We start from the raw sequence: 23926 nt of genomic DNA, 5'->3' as shown, positions 1-23926 counted from the left end.
AAAGTGTGAAAATTAAAAAAAAAAAAGGAATTTGCCAGGTGAAGGTCAAACAACCATTATGAATATGCAAGAGCTATTAGTTCATGTTTTAATTTTTAGCCTTGCAGCAAACATGTCTTCATAATTGACGAATTAACGTCAAATGAAAAAGTAAACTTTAAGTTAATCGTTTTGATTTTGATTCTTGCTGGGTGGCACCCGAGTCATTTATTTTTTTTACACTTTTAAAATCATTTGGGTCCAATATAAAAATAATAATAAATACGAAATCTGCATTAATCAAAATATCATATTTCAGCGTATTTTACAACCAGGCAATGCAGGACGGCCTGCAAGTGTGTGTGTGTGTGTGTATATATATATATATATATATATATATATATATATATATATACATATATACATACATACATACATACATATATATATATATATATATATACATACATATATATATACATATATATATATATATACATACATATATATATACATATATATATATATATACATACATATATATACATATATATATACATACACATATATATACATATATATATATATATATATATATATATATATATATATACAGGGTGTTTCAAAAGTCTTGGGAACATAACGAGATATACGCATTTGTAATGTTCCCAAGACTTCTGAAACACCCTGTATATATATATATATATATATATATATATATATATATATATATATATATATATATATATATATATATATATAACTACTTCATTTAATCACATATAATAATATACGAAAGTATAATTTTATGCGTAAATTATTTACTTCAACAGTGCTCAATACATAAAAGTTTTTAAAAAAGAATTATGGGGGTTTGAAGTCTTTTAAAAATCAATATCTCCTTCAAAAACGGCCATAAAATGTTTTTTCAATCGATATTTATTCAATAATAGACCAGTTTTCCTCCCTAGGAAAAATGGACGAGTTCTGCTTAACTTTGTGCTTAGTTTTTGCAATAAATACTAAACTCTATTAATATCTAACTGTGCGTTGTAATTGATATCATAATACTTAGTTCGCTTCGCCTTTTGATTACAAAACTCCATATAAAATGATAGCTATATCGACTTAGTAGTTTCCGAGAGAAAGTGCGATAGACAGACATACAGAAAGGCTAAGGATAAGTAAGTAATATATATATATATATATATATATATATATATATATATATATATATATATATATATATATATATATAAATTAATTTTAAATTTCTAAGTTTGATGTACCTTTCCCAGACTCGCCCTCTTTTCATTTTATAAATGGAAATCCGTCTCCGATTTCATGCTACGGAAAAAGCACTAATTTCTGATCGAATACGAAACTGCACCGAACGGAAGGTCAACTTTTAATGCCTGTAAAAAAGATTTACATATAAATCACTCCAGTTACGAAGTTCACAATATTAATTATTATTTATATGTTGCGGACCAAATTTTTATCTTTTTTTTTTTTTTTTTTTATCAAACTTCACTGTAAGCAATGTGTGTGTAAATTATAAATATCAAGCTCTTTTAGGAATATTTAAGGATGGGCACTTTCTGGGTAATAAAAACTAAAAGGCAGCCAACTAGCGTTTATGCAACGTTTATGACTTTCGCTTGCTTGAACACTCCAGACTGTCAAGTGTGTAGCCCGAAGTTGGCGTTTATAAATCAATTCCTGTTATTCTTGTTGCAGTTGTTTAGTGGCCGGGGTGGGGTGGGGGGTAAAGGCTTAGCAAAAGGAGTCAATGGTGGCTTCGTGGCTTGGTATGAATCACTGGATCGGCAGGAATTGTCCCTCTTACACTCATGATTGCGAATGCATAAAACCCTAGCGTCTGTAGGTATAAAGAATAATTATATATATATATATATATATATATATATATATATATATATATATATATATATATATATATATATAAAATGAAAATTACAATTGAATTTACCAAAATGATCCAAGATGGTAAAAATAAAATTAAATTATAAATATTAAAGAATTAATATTTATAAAATTATCTCTGCATTTTCTGTTTTATTTATTTATTTATTTTTTACCTGCATTTTCTGTTTCATTCTTTAAACTTTCCTATCTATCTAATATATCAATCTACCCACACTTTCATATCTTGTATGTATATTTACTTAAATTTTACTATATGAATTTACTTACTTATTTATTTATTTTTAAAAATTTTTTTCCTGAAATTGCAGATACCGGCTATCTTCTCCCCTTAAATAATTTTTATTTTTATTTTTTAATTTTATTCTTATTTTACTTTATTTTATACTAGCATTTCAGCCCGGTGTTGCCCGGGTGTTTGGAGGTGTATGCTGAGCAAAAAAAATAAAAAGAGTAATTTTTTTTTTTAATTTGACCCCTATTATGACCCCTTAAAATTTATAGTTTCGGGATCAAATCACTTTATTAAATTAGATCCAGGTTCAAGGAACCTATATCTAAAATTTCAAGTGTCTAGACCCAAAATTGTCGGAGGAATTTGGTAGAGTTCTTAAAGGTCAAATCGTTGAAGTTTGACCCCTTAACAGCCAAATTTCTGGCTGACACCCGTCACATCGATTTTCCCAAATCTCAGTACCCGGTATTTCAAATTTCGAGTCTATAGACTAAAAATTGACAGAGTTATTGCGTAGGGAAATGTACACAGACAGGCAGACAGACACGTTCACTTTTATAGATATATAGATTATATATTATATTTTATTTTTTTTATTATATTTCATTTTTTATTTATTTATTTATTTTCTATTTATTTATTTTCTATTTATTTATTTATTTTCTATTTATTTATTATATATTTATTTATTTATTTTTGTTTTCCTTTTAATGTTGCTTAACAATTCTTGCTGACACCTTTTTTTTTAAGTGATAACTTGTACATTTCAATTGACCTATATTATTTTGCCCTATATATATTTTCGCGCCTTTAACATTTCCTGTCTGGGTCAGTTTGACTTTTGTTTCCCTTTATTTTATATTTTATATTTAACTTTATCATTTTCTTTTTTCTCCTTTCTCTCCCCAGATTTTTTTTATTTATAGTTATGTCTCGGAAGTAGAGTGAAAAGCACATCTTATTTTTCTTTTATTAATATTATTTTTTCCTTGTACACACTTTTTTGTGAATTATCCCATGGATTTCTGCCTTTGGATTATTATGGACCATCTTCTTCCAATTACGGGATTTCTTTGGATTTTACTTGTGCAAATGGAAATTCTTTTAACTTCCTTGAAGTTTTACATTTGGATTTTACCGTCACTGGATTTTTTATCTTCCACCAGACTATCCATTCATGTGTAATCACCTTTTTCTTTACCATATTCCCTCTGCTTAACTTATTTTGTTTTCAAGTAAGATCTTTGACTTATTTGTTGTTTCATCAAATACTTCTGCATGCAAAATCCGATCCTGCATTTTGCTAATTCCTACCCTCTGATGAGAAGGAGAGTATTTCTTCGAAACTCCGCGGATTAAGGACTATCCATTTATCTAGTGTTTCCTTTTCAGATTAAATATGTTTTTAACTCATTTCAAAGTGTTTTTTTAACATATTTCATTAACTGTTTGCTCATTATGTATCATAATTTAGGAATTTAAAATTTGTGATTTGAAAAAGTTAAATTTAAAATATAGAAAGTTTATTGTATGCAAGACAAATAATACAGTATAGTAAAATATAGTTTTTTAGGAAATATATTTTACTATACTGCATTCTTTGTCTTGCATACAATAAAGTTTCTATATTTGAAATTTAACTTTTTCAAATCACAAATTTTAAATTCATAAACTATGATTTATTTGCTCTATCTAGTATATTGAGCAATTTTATTTAGCTGGGATAATCTTATATAAAATATTACATCCAATAATATTTTGTAAGACCGACAATCACTGGATTTGCTCACCAGTAGATTTATTGTATTTCATTATTCTGAATACTTATATATATATATATATATATATATATATATATATATATATATATACTTGTACTTTTTTGTAGAAAAAGAAATCCCATACAGTGCTCTATTATTAGGGAAAAAACCTTTCTCGAAATAAGAGCAATATATTTTTTGTATAATATATACAAGAATTTACATTTATATCGGTAGTCGATACCGACGGTTTCAAGCCCGGTAGTTGAGGACTGCTCTTAATGTCCGCCTCAGGCTCTCTTCAGCCGACTCTCATCTGTCTTTAACTGGAATGGTGTGCATATATAGAGTTCCGGTTAAAGACAGATGAGAGTCGGCTGAAGAGAGCCTGAGGCGGACATTAAGAGCAGTCCTCAACTACCGGGCTTGAAACCGTCGGTACCGACTACCGATATAAATGTAAATTCCTGTATATATTATACAAAATATATATAGTACAATGGGGAAAGGAGTGGCTGGTTACTTTTAATGCATCTAAAACCAAGCTTCTCTCTTTACATCATCAACATTCTAATCCACATTTGTCATCAATTGAAATGAATGGCTCTCGTCTTCAGGAGGCCTCAAGTTTTGACAAGCTTCTGGGCTTGACCATTACTCCTGATCTTAAATGGAACACGTATATCAAATCTGTTGCCAAGGCCGCTGGAAAAATGGTGGGATCTTTCTATCGATCCAGTAGATATCTCACTGCTGATGCTATTCTCTATCTATATAAGAGCTAGGTACGTCCAAGGATGGAATACTGTTGCCACATCTGGGCAGGAGCTGCTAGAAAGGACTTGTCCTGCCTTGATAGAGTTCAAAATAGACTTCGTAGCCTCGTAGGAGATGTCCTTTTCTCCTCCTTGCAACCTCTATCTCACAGAAGAGATGTTGCGAGTTTGTCTCTGATGTATCGTTATTTTCATGGAAAGTGTTCAACTGAGCTTCAATCTATGGTCCCCCCTCGCCAAACTTTCACAAGAAACACTCGTCTAGCTGTAAACACTATCAATAATTTCCCCCACTCTTTATCTGTGCCTAAACCTAAACGTAGATTCCATGAGCAAAGCTTCTTTCTTAGAACTGCACGCCTGTGGAATTGTCTTCCGTTTTCCTGCTTTCCGGCTGACTACAATATGGTTGTGTTCAAGTCTAAAGTAAATAAGTTCTTGATGGGCCGTTCCATATAAGTTATCAAATTTACCAAATTTTCATTACTAATGATTACTATATTGTCCAATTTCTACTGTACACTCTTTAACCCTTATCCTTGAGTGGCCTCTGGGCCTTGATAATGTGGTGATGCCTTTGTAAAAATATATATATATATATATATATATATATAGTCATCCACATACAGTAGTTTCGCTGTTTCACAGCTCATCATGCGGCTAGACAGGCAACTACTTCAAGCCAGGATTGAAATCCGACCGTCTGTACGGCAGTCAAGGCTCCTAACCATTACGCTATTGGTGGCTGCTGAACGACTAGTGAGTTTAACGATGTTTTGACATCGTCCGAAATACCTAAGCTCGATTTGTTTACACGAAGAGCATCGCTTTATACGCTAATGGTAATTCGTGTATCACTTCCCAATATGCTCAACTCAAGGTGAGGAGCATTATGTGTGTGTGTGTGTGTAGAATGTATATCTATTTCCATAATTAAATGTCTTTTGTTTCCTCTTAATTTATTTAATACTGATATGTTTGTTTGTTTTCTTTTCCCTTTTTTCTCTTTTTTATACGTTTTTTTTGTTATTCAGTTCAGCAAACGTCTTTGATGTTAAAAAGTTTGGTGTCATTTTTTTAAAGTCTAGCTTCCCCTCCGTCCCTTCTACCTATTATTCAAAGGGAGAAATTCAACAACTCCATAATAAAGAGGAATGTGTAAATAATTATAAATAATATATATATATATATATATATATATATATATTTATTTACTATAATAATTATTAAATATCTACATACACTAGTGTCTCATCCTTTCGGGAATCATCAGTGAAGGTGTCACGATTAGCACCAGTCGGTATATTCGAACACGGAAACAGAAGCCATCTCTGGCTTCATTAGCAAGGACCCAATCCATTCGGCCATCGTTAACCGCGAGAAATACTGTTGAAATTTAAACATTTTATTTTCAAATTTTTTTTAACATCTGTCAGAGTGATCTAATCATAATATGATAATCTGCACATAAGAGCTAAATTGGCCGACATTTTATTTCAACTTAAAATGTTCAACGATGATAAACGAGTTTTTTATATATATTTTCAGAATGTGAGAAATTATATGATTATTTCCACAGCCAAACAATGTCGCAGCTCACAAGAGCCATGACAGTCCACAAACCGGAAGTTCAAGACTCGAGTTTCGCCTTCATTTAGGGTTGCTTGATCTGTGTTAGTCAATAGACTTTCTTGTGTGTGGGGCGTTTGCTCAGTTGGCAGTGCTTGCTCCGCATGCAAGAGGCTTGAGTTTTGAATCCTGAGTTTTGATATGTCTAACTAATGAGCCCAAATGAGGTTGAAACTCGAGTCTTGGATTTCCGTTTTTTTGACTGTCATGGCTCTTGTTTGGCTGTGGAAATAATTATATATATATATATATATATATATATATATATATAGTCGTCCAAAACAGTACTGTTTCAGTGCAGCTAGACAGGCAACTGCCTCAAGCCAGGATAGAAACCCGACCGCCCAAATGACAGTGAAGTCTTCTCACCATATCGCTATACGGCTGATGCTGAGTGGGTAATGAATTAACAATGTTTTGATATATATATATATATATATGTGCGTTGTCAGGTAAAAATTAATTAAGATGAATGTACAGAGGTCAAAATTTGAGTCAAAGTTTAAAAAAAAAATTGACCTCTGCGGTCTTTGCCAAATTACTCAGCTGTTTTTTGGATCTAAACATTTGAAAATTTACATAAAGTGTATTCAGACATAGGGCGGGCTTTTTAATCGTTTTTTCGCTGAAAATTTGGCTGCCAAGGAGCCAAAGTTCAAAAGATTTTACTTTTGCGGCCTCTAGCAAACTATTCAGACAATTTTGGATCTAAACATTTGAAAATTTACATAAAGTGTATTCAGACATAGGGCGGGCTTTTTAATCGTTTTTTCGCTGAAAATTTGGCTGCCAAGGAGCCAAAGTTCAAAAGATTTTACTTTTGCGGCCTCTAGCAAACTATTCAGACAATTTTGGATCTAAACATTTGAAAATTTACATAAAGTGTATTCAGACATAGGGCGGGCTTTTTAATCGTTTTTTCGCTGAAAATTTGGCTGCCAAGGAGCCAAAGTTCAAAAGATTTTACCTTTGCGGCCTCTAGCAAACTATTCAGACAATTTTGGATCTAAACATTTGAAAATTTACATAAAGTGTATTCAGACATAGGGCGGGCTTTTTAATCGTTTTTTCGCTGAAAATTTGGCTGCCAAGGAGCCAAAGTTCAAAAGATTTTACCTTTGCGGCCTCTAGCAAACTATTCAGACAATTTTGGATCTAAACATTTGAAATTTTACATAAAGTGTATTCAGACATGCAGCAAGCAATCAGTTTTTGGGCGAAAATTTGGCTGCAAAGAGATGAAAGTTGAAAGAGTTGACCTTTGCAGACTTTACCAAACTCCTCCGTCAATTTTGGGTCTAAACACTTGAAATTTTAAATGTAGGTTACCTGGGTATGAGTCAAACTTTTTAATATATATATACATATGCACATAAAGTTATGAACAGTACATAGGGTCCGAGCAAAGCCGGGTTGAACTGCTAGTATATATATATATATATTTTTTTTTTTTTTAAATAGATACTGATGATTTTGTACTTCCCTATGAAACAATAGAAGTTCCATTTAAGTTAAAAACTTTGAAGATTGTTATGGAAAGTAAAGCTCTAAGAATGAATGTTACGAATATCAAAGTGATGATCAGTATTGGTAAGTCCTTAAAAAGTAGGGAAGTTCTCTTGCTCTCTTTGTGGAAAGAGAGTCCAGTGTAACAAGTACTTTAATGGAATGTTCTCTGACGAACTCATAGCTCTTGTACCTTCTCGGCATAAATATTCCCAACTAACCTGAGGAGCAGCAAAATCCCGCACCTTCACTGTAAAGGTCCCTAGATGTCGGAAAGTATTCGACTCCAATAGTTTCCCATCAACTGCTAGATTTTGGAATTCCCTCCCTGTCTCCTGCTTCAGTGACTGTACTAACATGCATAAATTTAAATGTAATATGAAACATCTCGCTGCTCAACTCCCTATATAGTACTGCTGAAGACATGGTCCCAAATTGTAGCCCCCTATGTCCAAATAGCAATATGTTTTATTTTGGGTTGAATAACAGTTAAAAAAAAAAAATTTTTAAATCAATCTTTTGTCTTACTTATAAGAATTGCATATGTGTGTGTTTAAAGTATTAAAGAATGTCGGAAACCTCGGTACCTTCAGTTTCAAATCACGTTTAAAGCAACCGGGTTATGATCGAAAAAGAAGTAATTCTCTTCAGTCTCTACTTCTAGATGTTCTCACCGGAAATGCATTAATAGAACGATAAAATGCAGGTAACTCGAAGGCAGATGTATACTTACGAAAAAAAGAGATAAGGCTGTTCTAGGGTTTTTGTTTCTAAATAAATTCTCTCTCTTTTTCTGTGTGTGTGTATATATATATATATATATATATATATATATATATATATATATATATATATATATTGTTACATGTTTTTGCCTAGGAGATATAAAAACCTGACAACATTTGCAAAATTAAGAAATATTCATTGTACATAAAACAATTCGAAAACAAGGAAATATTTATATTATTTAGTTGGAATTCATTATTGCAATGAGTATTATTTATCAATTTTAGTTATTGTAGACTATTATTCTCATATTTTCTTAGTTGTTGTTTACCACAGTGTTTCGGCCAACTATTCTTCTGGCCTTTGTCAGGTGGTAACCACGACGGGATAAAAACTCCGAATCTCCTTCAGAGCCCATGGCGCAGTGGATAGAGATGTTGAATCTCTACGGTTCCAATTGAGAATTGTCTGAAGATAGCGGTTTCAATCCTACCCAAAGCCGGCCAGAGGCTTACTTGGCCAAAACATGGTGAGGCGACAACAACTATGGATGGCAGTAATTGCTGAGAATGCAGTTAGGAGATTCAGAGTTCCTATCCCGTCGCGGTTACCACCAGACAAAGGCCAGAGGAATAGTTGGCCAAAACGTCGTGAAACAACAATTAAGAAAGATGAGGATAATAGTCCGCAATAAAATCAAATCAAGGAAACATTTATTTTAACACAAAGAAAAGCAAAACAATATTTACAAATATTAAATGTTCTACTAAATATTTGAAAGCATTTGACAAGGTCTAAGGGAGATAATCAATTCTAACTTCAATCTAATGTTTTTATTTAGAAGAAAAACCGAGTAAAAGACTATATTGAAATAAAATTTCTTTGGTCAAAGAGAAAGACAGACATCTTTATATTTATTAAAAGTTGAGTTTTTCTTTGAAGGATGCAGATAATTGATTTTTTTAAATGGTTTCCTTTCGGCTGGAGAATTATCCTAGGAATTTTGCTGGAGTCACAGTAGTTGATGTCTTAGCGACTGACAACTTAACTCACTGATTACTTAATTAACTTAACTGCATAACTGAAGAGTTTATGTGAACAGGGTTCTTTGATAGTTTTAGTGGATTGAACATTTCAGAGTTGCTCAAAATGGAATACCTTAGCATTCCATATGTTAGAATGTTCTGGAATCTCTCTCAAAAAAAAAGCATTCTTTAATAATGTAATATTTTTCATATTTAGTAATTATTATACATTTTTAATATTATTATAAGAAATTGGAATATCTTAATACTTTTATGAGGAAAATGTCTTCCCATGACACTATGGAAATAGATGAGAACTCAGATGATGGGGGGAAAAATTGTATGGTGAAGTTATGAAGAAGTTTTGTTAACTTACCCGATGTAACTTCTGATCTTCTTCAGGTGTATCTTGTCAAATTCTAAAACTGTCGAACTGAGAAATCTTTCTGTTGAACTCTGAAATCTTCATAGAATTTCGATTGGAGATCTTTAATTCATGGGAGTAACATGCTTTTTTTCTGCCAGCCATGGGTCCTTGCTGATAGGAGATACACCCAAAGAAGGTTGAAGGTTATATTGATCGAAACTGAAAATAAAACTTAAGATGAAAACAGTAGTCTGAATAATCTAAATAATCAATCCTCATCTAAAAAAAATCAGAAATATTTTGTATTTTTGTTTCATATTCCAAATTTAGAGCAAAATATTTTATGGTGTTATTTAAAAAAATTAATGTGAGTTCTTTATTGAATATTAGCTGGAGAACCTGGTGTTATCCAGGATTGTAAAGATAAACCATATACTCTTTCCAAATTACCTTTGTTATTTTTAACATGTTACATTGTGTTGCACGATTAAGTGGTGATAGTGTTACAAGAGTCAGTTAAAATGCACGATGACAAAGATTCTCTCCCCTTCCTTGATTACATATTTATTCGATCGGTGAAAAGAAAAAAAAACCCGAATCATTCATGACGCCCATACATTACTAAATGAAATGATTCATACTAACCTCCACCCTTACTCGTCACGTCACACATTCCTTTATCCCCTTACCCTCCCTGCAAGCATTTTTCCTCTCTAAAGATAAAAGTGAGAGGGAATGCAAGTAATTTGAAATAAAATTGGTGCGCAAATGAAACATAAGGCTGAAAATATTTAAAAAAAAAAAATTCTGAAATAAACCATTACAAGTGGCAGACGCAGAATGACAGAATCCGTGGTGAAATAATTGTTAAATTCGTCACACGCCCTAATTAACTTAATTTGGAGATAACTGCATGGGATAAAGGGCCATTGTGTCTATATGTATTTATCGATGCAGCAAAAAAGGGCAGACACCTCTAAGAACCATGTTCACTTCAAAGCAAGGAATGGACATATTATCTCGAATATCAAGGAACTGTTAAAAATTCTGGGAAGCTCGGAATCGGACGATGATTTCTCTTGAATATTTTATTTCTGTAGATCATTCATCTCATTCGGATTATATCTTTTCTAAGAGATAAGTACTCTGTGATTATTAATCCCCCCCTTTTATCCCAATCCTTTCCACTCCCATGAATGCAAAAATCAAATCTTCAGACATTTGTTTTCTTGTGGCTAAATGTCTTATATGATATATATAAAAAAAGAAAAAGAGCGAAAAGAGAGACATTGGTTAACTTGTGCACTTCCTTATTTTGCCCCACTTTGTTTTTTTCCCCATTAAGACATTGTATTCTATGTTTTCTTTTGTGTTAATTAAATTTTATTGCACAATAATATATGTATAAATACATATGTATAATCCTGTTGTTATGTCTGGTCATTTTTTCTTGTTTTGTCGAATTGTGCTCTGGATTCTTTAACGACGATACTGATCAAAGAACCTTAGACTACCTTGCCATGTTGGCCCTTTATCCTGTGTAGTTATTACATTTATTTTTCTTTTCTTTGCACGATACGTAATCAGGAATAAATTCAAATTTGTAATCATCGGTGGCGTATCGTAAAAATCGTTAATTTTTTAAAAGCTGTCCAACACATGCCAATATGTAGAACGTGGTGTCCGGAAATCTTGTCCCGGGAAAACTCGTCCATTTTTGTCAGGTAGGAAAACTGGTCCATTATTAAATAATTATCGATGGAAAACACATTTTATGACCATTCTTGTTTTTAAAGGCGATTACGCATCCCCATAATATTTTAAAAATTATTTTTACTTGTTTATTCTTAAAAAAAACTAAGCTTAGTCACAGAGTTAAGACACGAAAAATGAAACCATATATTTATTTTTAAAAATACTGTAGTTTTAACATTTTTGTGTTATTACGAAACAACAAATAAAGAAAGAAAACACTTATCTATTATCAAAGAAAGCCATTCAGAAAAAATTATTTAGTTTAAACAATTTTTGAAACAAAAAAAGAAAATATGTCTTGTATTATCAAATATCAAATTATTATATAAAATAATTTATTAAATTATTATGTTAGTATTAAAACTAAATTACGTATTTTGAATAAAATATTTGTTTTATTATTTGATAATATAAGAAATTTTTTTTTTTGTTTGAAAGTTATTTTGGGGGGGGCACTTCTGCAGTATGCAGACGGCGGCTATTGTTAGTGGGCGATAACTCAATTTCTTCTTAGTCAAACAATGAGGCAAATAAGTAACAAACAAGTTTTTTTTTTCCGAATAGAAAAATATTTGAAAACCAAAACATTTATTGTATAAAAATGTATCAATATATAATTGTAAAAAACATTTATTTAAAAGTCTGTGTAAGAAAATAAAACAATTTTAAATGAAAGCAACATTGGATTTTTATAAAGTAAAATAGCTTTCTTTTTTTTTTTTGAACAAATAAATAATTTCAGTGAAATATTTTTTTTAATTAAAGTAACTTTGAAGGATCAATAACAAATTAATAATTGTAATATTTTTTGATCAAGAAGCGCCACCTGGCGACAGTTTAGTGAAATGCACCAAGAAAAGATGGTCGCCGTCCATATACTCTAGACGTGCTTTTTGTTGTTTCGTGAATGCAAAAGTGTTAAAACTAAATTAATTTTATAAATAAAATATTTGTTTTATTATTTGATAATACAAGAAGTGTTTTCTTTTTTATTTATTTTTTGTTTCATAATAACACAAGAAGTGTTAAAAACTAAAGTAATCTTTTTTTTAATAAATATTTGGTTTCGTTTTTCGTGTCTTCCATTCGGTTTTGTTATGTTATCAACCGTATCCACTTCCGGTTGCTTGATTTCTTTTTTCGAGGAGTGATTACCACTTCCGGTTGCTTGATTTCTTTTTTCGAGCAGTGATTACCTAAAAAATATACAAATTTATTTTCTTTTGGAGGGGTTCTCCTTTTTAAACCATATCTGCCTCAGTATTTTCTTTAATTTTCTATTTTTGAGCGATTATCGAGACTCCTAAGGCGTGATGTTGGACATTTTTTGTTTAAAAGTAACACTTGACATTACTTTCTTCTTTTTTTTTTTTTTAAAACTAAATAAACTTTTTTAAATAAGTTGAACCACTAAAATCTTACAAAGCTAGGTAGAAAACGAACGCTTAGAAAAATCAATTTAATTTTTTTAAAACAACAGTAAATAAATAAAATTATTTAAAAAAAAAATATTATGGGATGTGTATTCTCTTTTAAAAATAATATCTCCTTCAAGAACGACCATAAAATGTGTTTTCAATCGATATTTATTCAATAACTAGCCTGGATGCCCAGCGTTACCCGGATGTTTGGAGGTGTGAGTTGAGCAAAAAAGAAAAAAAAAAGTGGTAGTAGGCAGGCAGGCTCGAATCCGTACTGCGAAGGAGGAAAAGAGCGTGAAAAAAAAATGACATCTTTGCTGTTGCATCCATCGCCAAATTGAAAGGTTTTAAGGCTAATCAATCGAAAAGAGGCGATGACTAAGAAATATTGGCAAAAAAAAGCGATCCCTCTCTAGAAAAATTTCCAGTTGAGGGTGAAGAAATTAATGGTTTTAGCCAATTTTTCGATAATTGTCGTCCAAAGGGTCAAGCTTCAAAATGATATGGATCTCGTGAAAATCTGTCACCTCTGTCAAAAATTTTAGGCAGACATACACACATACATACATACATGCATTTAAACAGACACGTGAGATTTGATTTATATTCAATAATAATGGACCGGTTTTCCTACCGGGCAAAAATGGACGAGTTTTCTGGGTACGAGTTATAAATACCGTCGATATACTTGATGCCCATGCGGCGATTTCAGAAGACTAAATGCACAAACTGCACCAGACAGATACCCTATTCCTCACATCCACGATTTTGCGATCGGATTACAGTACGCGACAATGTTTTCGAAGTTGGATCTGGTGAAGGCATACTACCAAGTTCCCGTAGCAGAGGAGGATATCCACAAAACAGCCTTGACCACACCATTTGGACTTTACGAATTCACTCGCATGCCCTTCGGACTTTGAAACACAAGTCAAATTTTTCAACGTTTAATAGATGAAGTTTTCAGAGGATTGCCATTCATATTTGCATACGTGGATAACTTCCTAATTGCTAGTGAAAACCTTCACGTACATAAACAGCACATGGATCAAACTTTCCAGAGATTATCTCACTACGGCCTAAAAGGAAACATTGAAAAATGCATCTTCGGCCAATCAAAAGTTAACTTCCTCAGACACATGATCGACAAGGGCGGAATATCACCAACACCCGAAAAAGTGAGTACCATAGCTAATTTTCCCCTGCCCACATTTATAGGGATAATCAACTACTACAGGCGATTCTTACCCAACTGCTCTGAAATTCTCGCGCCACTAACATCGCTGTTGCAGAACAAGAGCAAGAACCAACAGTTAACATTAGATGGACCAGCCTTAGCAGCTTTTACTCAAGCGAAGAAAGCCCTAGCAAATTTCACAAAGCTGACTTATATAAATGACAAGGAAGATACCAGACTCACACTTACAACAGATGCGGCAGACGTAGCCGTAGGGGCAGTCATACACCAGCTGACCGATGATGGGATGACTCCTATATCATTTTTTTCGGCTTAGCTAAACATTTTCGAGGGAATTATTGGCAATTTACCTGGCGATTAAACATTTCAAACACATATTGGAAGGCAGAAATTTCACGATCTACACAGATCACAAACCGTTAACTTATGCGCTACACAAACATGTGGACAAATATGGCTCATGAGAGATCAGTCATCTCCATTACATTGCACAGTACTCCACGAATATAAGTTACGTGAGGAGCCAAGAGAACATTGTAGCAGACGCCTTATCCAGAGCCATGATCACTTCTCTAAATACTAGCTCGCTAAGCATGGAATTGATAGCACGAGAACAAGAATCAGACACAACGCTTAAAGATGTTCAGGAAAGCACATCCTTACAACTCGAAAAAATGCCCGTACCCTTCAGCACAGCGATTGTTTATTGCGACACGGCAAAGAAACAACCACGACCGTACATACCACCTAGCCTCAGACGGCAAGTTTTCCAACATCTGGAAAAAGAGCTAATTTAAAGCTAATTACGCAACGTTTCATGCGGCTGAATATGAACACAGACATTCGAAAATGGACTAAAAGACGTGCATAACTTGTCAAAAGCACAAAATTCACAGACACACAAAATCACCGCTGGGTTCTTTTAGCACACTCGATGCTAGATTCACCAACATCCACATTGATTTGGTAGGACCGTTACCCACTTAAAAGGGACACACCCTCATCCTGACTATCGTCGATAGATTCAGCGGATGGCCTACCGCCATAGCTGTTAAGGATACTTCAGCTTCATCAATAGCCATACTTCAGGACTGGATAGCCATTTTTGGAGCACCCACAGTCATCACGACAGACAGAGGTTCGCAGTTCCAATCAACACTCTTTGCAGAATTCAATCAATTACTGGGAACGAACTACATCAAGACTACGGTATATCATCCGTCCTCGAATGGCTTTGTTGAACGCTTTCACATGCAGTTAAAAACCTCCCTGGCAATGAGTCTGAACAGCACAGACTTGACAGACAAAATACCTTTGATACTATTAATAATACAGAACTCTGTAAAAGAAGACTTGCAAAGCACACCGGCAGAGGTAGTTTTCGGTTCCACTTTGACTCTACCGGGTCAATATTTTGATTAACACACGGAGATCTCACCTACAACCATGTTCGTAACAGAGTTGAAAGACAAAATGTCTCGTCTAAATTTCACACCCACCGGGAGGACAGACAGACAATCTTATATCCCAAAAGATCTTCACACCACCAAACACGTATTTGTCAGGAATGACTCAGTGAAAAAGACATACCCAGTTCTGGAGAGGCAGGATAAATATTTCACTGTTTCAAAAAAACGAGGAAAGAGACACTATCATGTTGGACCGATTTAAACCGGCATACGTAGAAGATTTTAAGATCATTCCCCCACTGAAGCAACCTCTTACAGAACCTACTGTTGTACAAAATGCTGACGAGAAAACCAAAACCGGCAGGAAAGTACACTGGCTGAAATGATTTTAGGAATACATTACATATTGAAAAACCAAAAAAAAAAAAACAAAACATAGAGAAAAACAGTTGTATATCTTTCTTTTTTTTTTTTTTTTTTCAATCTGGGGGAAGTATTTGTGCAGTTACACACACACACACACACACACACACACACACACACACACACACACACACACAAATAAACACACCTTTATTCATTTCAATTTCCCCGCGCATTTTGCACAAAAATAAGTTCTTCCAGCAACGGTACAATTTTAAATACGCCCACACACTTTTCAACAAAAGTAAAATGAATATATTTATGGCGGACGTAGTTGGCGACAGTATCACGTGACACAAGCGACCAATGAGAAAATTCAGAAGATTGTCTTTTTAACACTTTTCCAAAAACCAAAATATCAGCAGTAGCCATCTTGTTTTTGGAGCCCAAAAGGTATAAAAACGCATCAAACAGTCTTCTAGAATGAATTCAATTCATTTCGTTCATTCAGTCACCTTCCTTCCTTCTCACTTCGACGACACACGAAAACATGCCTCTCGTCTTCATAACATCGTCGCTGCCAAAGCCGTCAACACCATGATTACACACGCCACGCGGACACTCAAAAATCACTTATGCACACACGCATCCATTCCGCACATTTTCTAATTAATAACAACGAATTACTTTTCTCATGGGAGTTTTAAGTAAGGTGAACTTCGCCAGATAAAACACAAACTTTAAAATAATCTCATTATTTTCACACAGGACTTTAACCTTCTAAACTCCTTGATTCCACAAAGAACTTTCATCTAACATTTTAATCATAATGACTTCAAAAGAACTTTCACCGGTCGGACCTTTGTTTATTCACCTTGTTGTTTCTGTTAAAAAATAAATGTGACGCATTTTAAATCAGAAGGAGGTGTCATTTTGTTTCATTCTTTTTTTTATTATTTTGTTTGCGGCAAAGAGATTTAACCTTAATTAAAGTTCCCTACAATATATATATATATATATATATATATATATATATATATATATATATATATATATATATATATATATTGAATACACTATCATAAAGTTTGTTCTTCTCTTAATAATCGGTGAAAATTTCATATTGATTAGATAGTTAACTGGTTATTGGTAGATTTTTAAAGAGAGACGCCTTAAAAACAAACCTTACAACTCATCACAATTTTGTCCGCAGCTAATTTATCTTATACAAAGTTTTGATAAACTCATTGTGAGATTTTCAAGTAAAAAAAATACAATAAAACATCAATAATTTCAGAAAGCAATGAATTGAGGACGACAACCAAGCGTCGACAAAATCGAAAACATGTCTAGAGCATTTTAATTCTTTTAATAATCAACTGTGAACTTAGCAACTGAGTGTGGAAAAAAATTTGGACATTTCGGTACTTGTACAGTTTAATCAAGACATTCAAAAATGAAAATTTCGAAAAAAAGATTATATTGTACGTATCTGTTTTGGACTGAAGATCTCTGAAAAAAAAATTCATTTCATTTCATCGAGTAGTTTTTTTGTTTTTTTTTTACAACGAAAAAAACACGTTTTTATGAGAGCGCGTTGAAGTCAGTCATTATGGGATTTTTGAATGCATGCATGGACACCTGCGCCACTCCTGCTGACGTCCAATTCTCCTTAAGGTGCTAAAATTACTCACGGACTCAATTTAGCACCTTAAGGAAAATTGGACGTCAGCGAGAGTGGCGCGAGTGTCCATACATGCATGCACGCATATGTGCATATATCTGCATACCAGGGCGGAGATGTATGTGTACATGTGAACATTTCTTTAAGTATATATGTATGTACGTACGCATATGTGTGCTCACGCGCACGGCCACTAGCTAACCCTCTCCAAGCACTTAACAACAAATAAAAACCAAATAAATAAACCGAATCATAGCCCCCCCCCCGCCTTCAAACCTAAGCGAACACCCAACAGGTTAAGACATATTTTTCAAGAAATCATCTCACCAACAAGACGCCAACAAAAAAAAAACAAACTTAAACATTAAGACTCGAATTTTAAAGTAACCCCCTCCTCCTACTCCCACATACCCCTCCCCTCTCCATGTATCCCTATGCCCTCAGCCACACCAGAAATGGACTTCCCAGACCCTCCCCCACAACCACCTAAGGTCATTAAACTCCAAAACTAAAATATTACCGATATACCAAGCAACCACCTCCCACAATATTACCGACATACTAAGCACCCCCTCCCACCTTTCCCCTTGTTCCCTTCCTCTTTTTCCCCCCCGCTCTTCTCGCACCCCCTCCCCTGACATCATTCACTCTTTCATCCCATAACGAACATTTCTATAAAAGTCTGAGGATGCTACAGACGGGCAAAAAAAAAAAAAAAAAAAAAACGGCCGGGTAGCTGAAACAATAATGTAACTTAACAGAAAGATACGGTAATAAAAAATAAAACGTATATATATATATATATATATATATATATATATATATATATATATATATACGTTTTATTTTGTGTGCTAACTTGATTCATTACAAGTTGTTTCAATAGACAGGATAAAAATTATCCGCCCATATCGTCATATGATTCAAGTGTTCATTTTAACTTGAATCATCTGACGATATGGACGGATAATTTTTATCCTGTTTATTGAAACAATTTGTAATGAATCAAGTCAATACACTTGAGGTTGTAATAATAAAATAAAACATATTTGTCTCTACTAACGTATTGAGCATTCTTTTATCCTTGTTTTTTTTTTTACACAATTTAACACAATTTAAGTTGACGTGTTTAGGATGTAACACCAGACAGAAAGTCTCCACCGACAGTGAATATAATTTTAATTTAGTCCTAACATATATATATATATATATATATATATATATATATATATATATATATATATATATATGATGGACTCTCTCGTCGATTTCGACGTATGAGGTTCGGACAACCCATATTTCTAAAACTCATTTATGCTTTTGCCTCTGATGACTTTTTAGTCCAGCAAGGGACTTGCAGACAAGGCCACAAATAGAACATGAATGTGGATTTAATGCTGCAGATATTGGTGCGGCTGGTAGTCGTTTTGCTCTTACTCTGTTTTCTTTCAGTTGCCTTAAGCTTTCAGATTGAAACCTCTGGAGACCTTCAAAACACCTTGATCTCCATCCTGTTCGGTCATTCACCTCGTCTTCAAGACTCCTGTATGGTATGTTCACTGCAGACAAGTTACTCTTGTAATAATAATAATTCACTGCAGACAAGTTACTCTTGTAATAATACTCAAGTATATATATATATATATATATATATATATATATATATATATATATATATATATATATATATATATATATATATATATATAAAGTAATGTGATTTATAATTTAAAAATTAAAAAAAAAAAAAAAAATTTTAATTTAAAAATCAAATTTTAATTAATTGTTCTACGTGACTTCATGTATACCACAAATAAAAAGCACGAATTTCCGAAACGATCGTACAGATAATTGACTTTGTTGTTATTCCTTCTTATGAAACTGATTTTTAATTTAATTAAAATTTGATTTTTAAATTAAAAATTTTTTTTTTTTTTTAATTTTTAAATTATAAATCACATTACTTAATATTGAATTAGCTCTAGGACATTTAACTATCGAGCTTATTATATATCTAAATTACAACGAGCATTTCCTGTATTTTAATTAAACTAGTAATTTCACTATTACATTAAAATACACTTAGCTCTTTAGACTATTATTCTAATCTCCTTTAAATTATATATATATATATATATATGGAGACTTTCTGTCTCATGTTACATCCTAAACACGTCAACTTAAATTGTGTTGCTTGATTTATCATACAATTTTCTACTTAATCATGCTTTACATGAAAAGTGAACATGAAAAGGTTGTTCTTTAACGAACCCTGTGACTAAATATTAGTACATTGTTTAATGTTTTCTTTTTAATTTTGTTATCAGTTAAAACAACAAGCATGCATTCACGTTCACATGCAACTGCTTATTAGGCAATGTAATGAACACAGTTTCTTTATGTTGCATAATCTGTGGATTTATAATACGCCAGATGTCATACATCTTTTGTTTTTTTTTCTAACAGGCATTGGGAAATCTTTATTTTGTCCATGAAGATATTGATGTCGCCGAAATATGGGATTTTGAAGGTAAATTGATTGCTTTACATAATATATGTGTTTGTGTATGTGTGCTGTTTTCAATGTGTGTGTTTTGCTCAGTTTGTTAGGTAAAGTTGTGTTTGTGTTCTTGCTTCTTAAGTGTGTGTGAATGCATTTGCGTGTGTGTGTAAGAAAATGTAAATAATGCATTGGTTGAATAAAATATATTGTTTAGATATTATTAAATGTAAATTAATGTAATCTGTTTTAGACATTTTTTTCCTCTTCGATGTAAACGTTATGTAAATAACCCCAAAAGTGTTGACGTAACATGAAAATGATATAATAACATAGAACACATGAAAATAACAGGTCGTAGAACTAATTAACATAAAATGATTTCATAAATTAATTCAAATAATAACTACTCAACATATGTCAGAAAAACTTAAAATAACATAAAATTTTTCAAAATAAAAACTGTTATAAAATTACTTCAAATATGTCAGAAAAACTTAAAATAACATAAAATTTTAAAAAATAAAAACTGTTATAAAACTACTTCAAATATGTCAGAAAAACTTAAAATAACATAAAATTTTTCAAAATAAAAACTGTTATAAAACTACTTCAAATATGTCAGAAAAACTTAAAATAACAAAATTTTTCAAAATAAAAACTGTTATAAAACTACTTCAAATATGTCAGAAAAACTTAAAATAACATAAAATTTTTCAAAATAAAAACTGTTATAAAACTACTTCAAATATGTCAGAAAAACTTAAAATAATATAAAATTAAGTAGAATTTTAACAATCTCAAAAGACTACTTAAAATATGCCATAAAATTAAAATAATATGAAATTAATCAAAATAATAAAATGTCATAAAATATTTAAAATATGTCACAAATCTAAAATAACAAGAATAAGTAAAATTCTAACAATGTCATAAAACTAAAATAATTTTATAAAATTAATTAAAATAATAACAATGTCATAAGAATACTTCAAATATATCATAAAATCTTAAAATGATATAAAATGATATAAAATTATAACTGTGTCATAAAAATACTTACAATATGCCAAAAAATTTATCAAAATGATAACAATGTCATAAAACTACTTAAAATGTCATAAAAATAACATAAAATAAAGGAAAATTATAACAATATCATAAAACCATTTAAAATTACATTGCCATAAATTAAGTTTAATTACAAAAACAACTTAATGAATGTTATAAACTAAATTATTAACAATGGCATAAAACAACTAATTAGGATATGTCAGATTTATTAAAATTACAAAAGTAATTATATTAATGATATAATTTAATAAATCTAATTGATATAGCAAGGCTACATAACTAATTAAAGTAATATCAAATATCATAAATTAATCTATATATTAATACGATAGCGTGTGTGTTATTTTCTGTGTCATGCTTACATCCAAGTTTAATGGTTATGTACTTCCATTTCTTTCATAAATAATTTTACCAAGAATTATTCATAAGTTTTGATTTCGGTTTCGATTATAACTGATGGCACTTAAGTCATCTATTTTATTATAAATAATTTTATCAAGAATTCTTCATAAGTTTTGGTTTCAGTTTCAATTATGGCGAAAGGAACTTAAGCTATATATATATATTTTTTTTTTCGGTTTCGATTCAAGCTGATACACCTAAGTCATATGGATATATTTTTTTATTTTTGAGATCGCAACTTTATAATGTATAAAAATCGATAATCTATAATAATGTATACTAAATTTATAAGAATTAAAATATCATATTTAAGCGTACTTTACGACCGGGTTTTGCCAGTTTTAACAAAAAAGCTACAATAATATCAACGCATCTCCATTTACACTGAACATCTACAGAATGCCAACATCAATATATTACATATGAATGAGTCCCCTGTGGAATTTCCACAGGTCCCGCTAGTTAAAATAATTTCATGTATTTAATTGAAATGACAGTGTCATAATACTAATTAGAATAAAACATAAAAACTTATTAAATTTGTAATAAAATTAAGTAACACGAAGTGCAACGAATTAAAAATAATCTCGTACTGCTAATCAAAATAATTATGGTGCCATTCTATAATTAAAAAATAACGTAATAACGTTTTAGAAAATGAAGGATTTATTCAACTAAATGATCGTTTAGTTGCTGAAAAGTTATGAGAGAGAGAGAGAGAGAGAGAGTTATGTGTTAAGCGCTTTTTTTAATTACAGTATAGTTTTGATAAACTATTTTTTAAACGCTTGCTTTCAGTTCTTCTGCATCATCTAAACTAACAAGAACTGTTGTCCATTTATAACATCATCTCTAGTAAAATATCATCGGCTTTTCTTCTTGTATAGCAGGGTGAATCCTAATAAGCCATGAGAATTATTCTAAGAAAATATCATAAAACTAATACAAATAATAATGTTATAAAATTAATTAAAATAATGGCATTATTATAAAACTGATTTAAGATAACAATATAATGCAAATAATGTTATACATGAAATAAAATAATATTTTAGAGAACTGGGGACTTATTCAACTAGTTGCTGAATGGTGAAAAAGAAAGAGAGTTAATTATGTGTTAAGCGCATTGCTTTATTACATTATATTTTTGTTTAGCCATTTTGAAACATGTTCTCAGTACAAACATCATCAAACTTTTCTGTTGTATATTTCTAACATCATCTCCTGCTAAATATCATTGATTTTCTTTTCTCACCATACAACAGAGTCAATCCTTTGTCGCTACTGACTTTCCTGTCTACAGCACATCCTGTCTAATTCCTAATCAGTATTAGCTAATACATTCACTAACTAACTCATCCACCTTAATATTCAATTTTTATATGAGAATCCCCCATCAATCGCTATTCATTAGATTCTTATATTTTCCTTTCTTTTCAACAGCATCCAAATTCCTCACAGTCGAAGGTCGAGAGGTAAGTGATGAAGCTTTTTTAATAATTTAATAATTTTCCAAAAGTCTGATACTCGATCATGTGAAAATTATTCAACACAAATCGCTGACATATTTAGTATATGTATTTGTAAAAAATTATTCAACACAAATCGCTGACATATTTAGTATATGTATTTGTAAAAAATTATGAGTCCCTATTTACTTGTCTCCTCATGAGAGCAGAGTTAAACACAAGGTTGGTTTTTAATGTTGGGAAAGTTTAGCTTCCCAGAAAGGGATAGTCAGGATAAGGATAAAAATAAAACTTGCCTCAGTCTCAAATTGGAGTCGTATTATTTGGATTTTTCAGACTACTGTTCTCATCTTGAGTGTTATTTTCACAATGTTTTGGTCGGTGTAACCTCCGACCTTCTTTAGGTGTATCTTGTCGAACTCGGGGATGTTTCTTTCAAACTCAGGAATTTAGATGGCATTTCAAACAAAATTTTTTTCCCTTCACAGAGGTAGCATGCTCTCGTTCTGTCAGCCATGTCTGGAATGTTTAATCAGTTGAAAGTTATATGGAAATCTGCTCTCTCAAAACAGATCAAGAAAAATTTTTAAGAACTGTAATGAAAACGGTGCTGCTTTATTTCGGGCCCGCTCATCTATGGCCTGTCTCGTTGGAGACGTGACTGGTTATTGCTCACTAGGGATCTTGCCTCCGATCGCCGG

General features: G+C 31.8%; 1 protein-coding gene across 4 annotated transcripts in view; it reads left to right on the top strand.

The window, feature by feature from the left end:
- Nucleotides 1-23926, top strand: part of LOC145266913 (inositol polyphosphate-5-phosphatase A-like) — a 729402-nt gene that overhangs the window by 436625 nt on the left and 268851 nt on the right. For all 4 annotated transcript variants that reach the window (XM_080122706.1, XM_080122705.1, XM_080122704.1 and 1 more), the window contains 2 exons: nucleotides 20247-20310; nucleotides 23200-23231. In XM_080122706.1, coding sequence (XP_079978832.1) covers nucleotides 20247-20310; nucleotides 23200-23231 — 96 coding nt within the window. The remainder of the gene's footprint in view (nucleotides 1-20246; nucleotides 20311-23199; nucleotides 23232-23926) is intronic.

The sequence above is a fragment of the Euprymna scolopes genome, chromosome 42 (genome assembly GCF_053919585.1).
Source record: "Euprymna scolopes isolate OS-2025 chromosome 42, ASM5391958v1, whole genome shotgun sequence".
In the NCBI taxonomy this organism is placed as follows: Eukaryota; Metazoa; Mollusca; class Cephalopoda; order Sepiida; family Sepiolidae; genus Euprymna; species Euprymna scolopes.
Note: the sequence above shows the minus strand (reverse complement) of the source record. Positions and strands in the feature narration are given on the sequence as shown.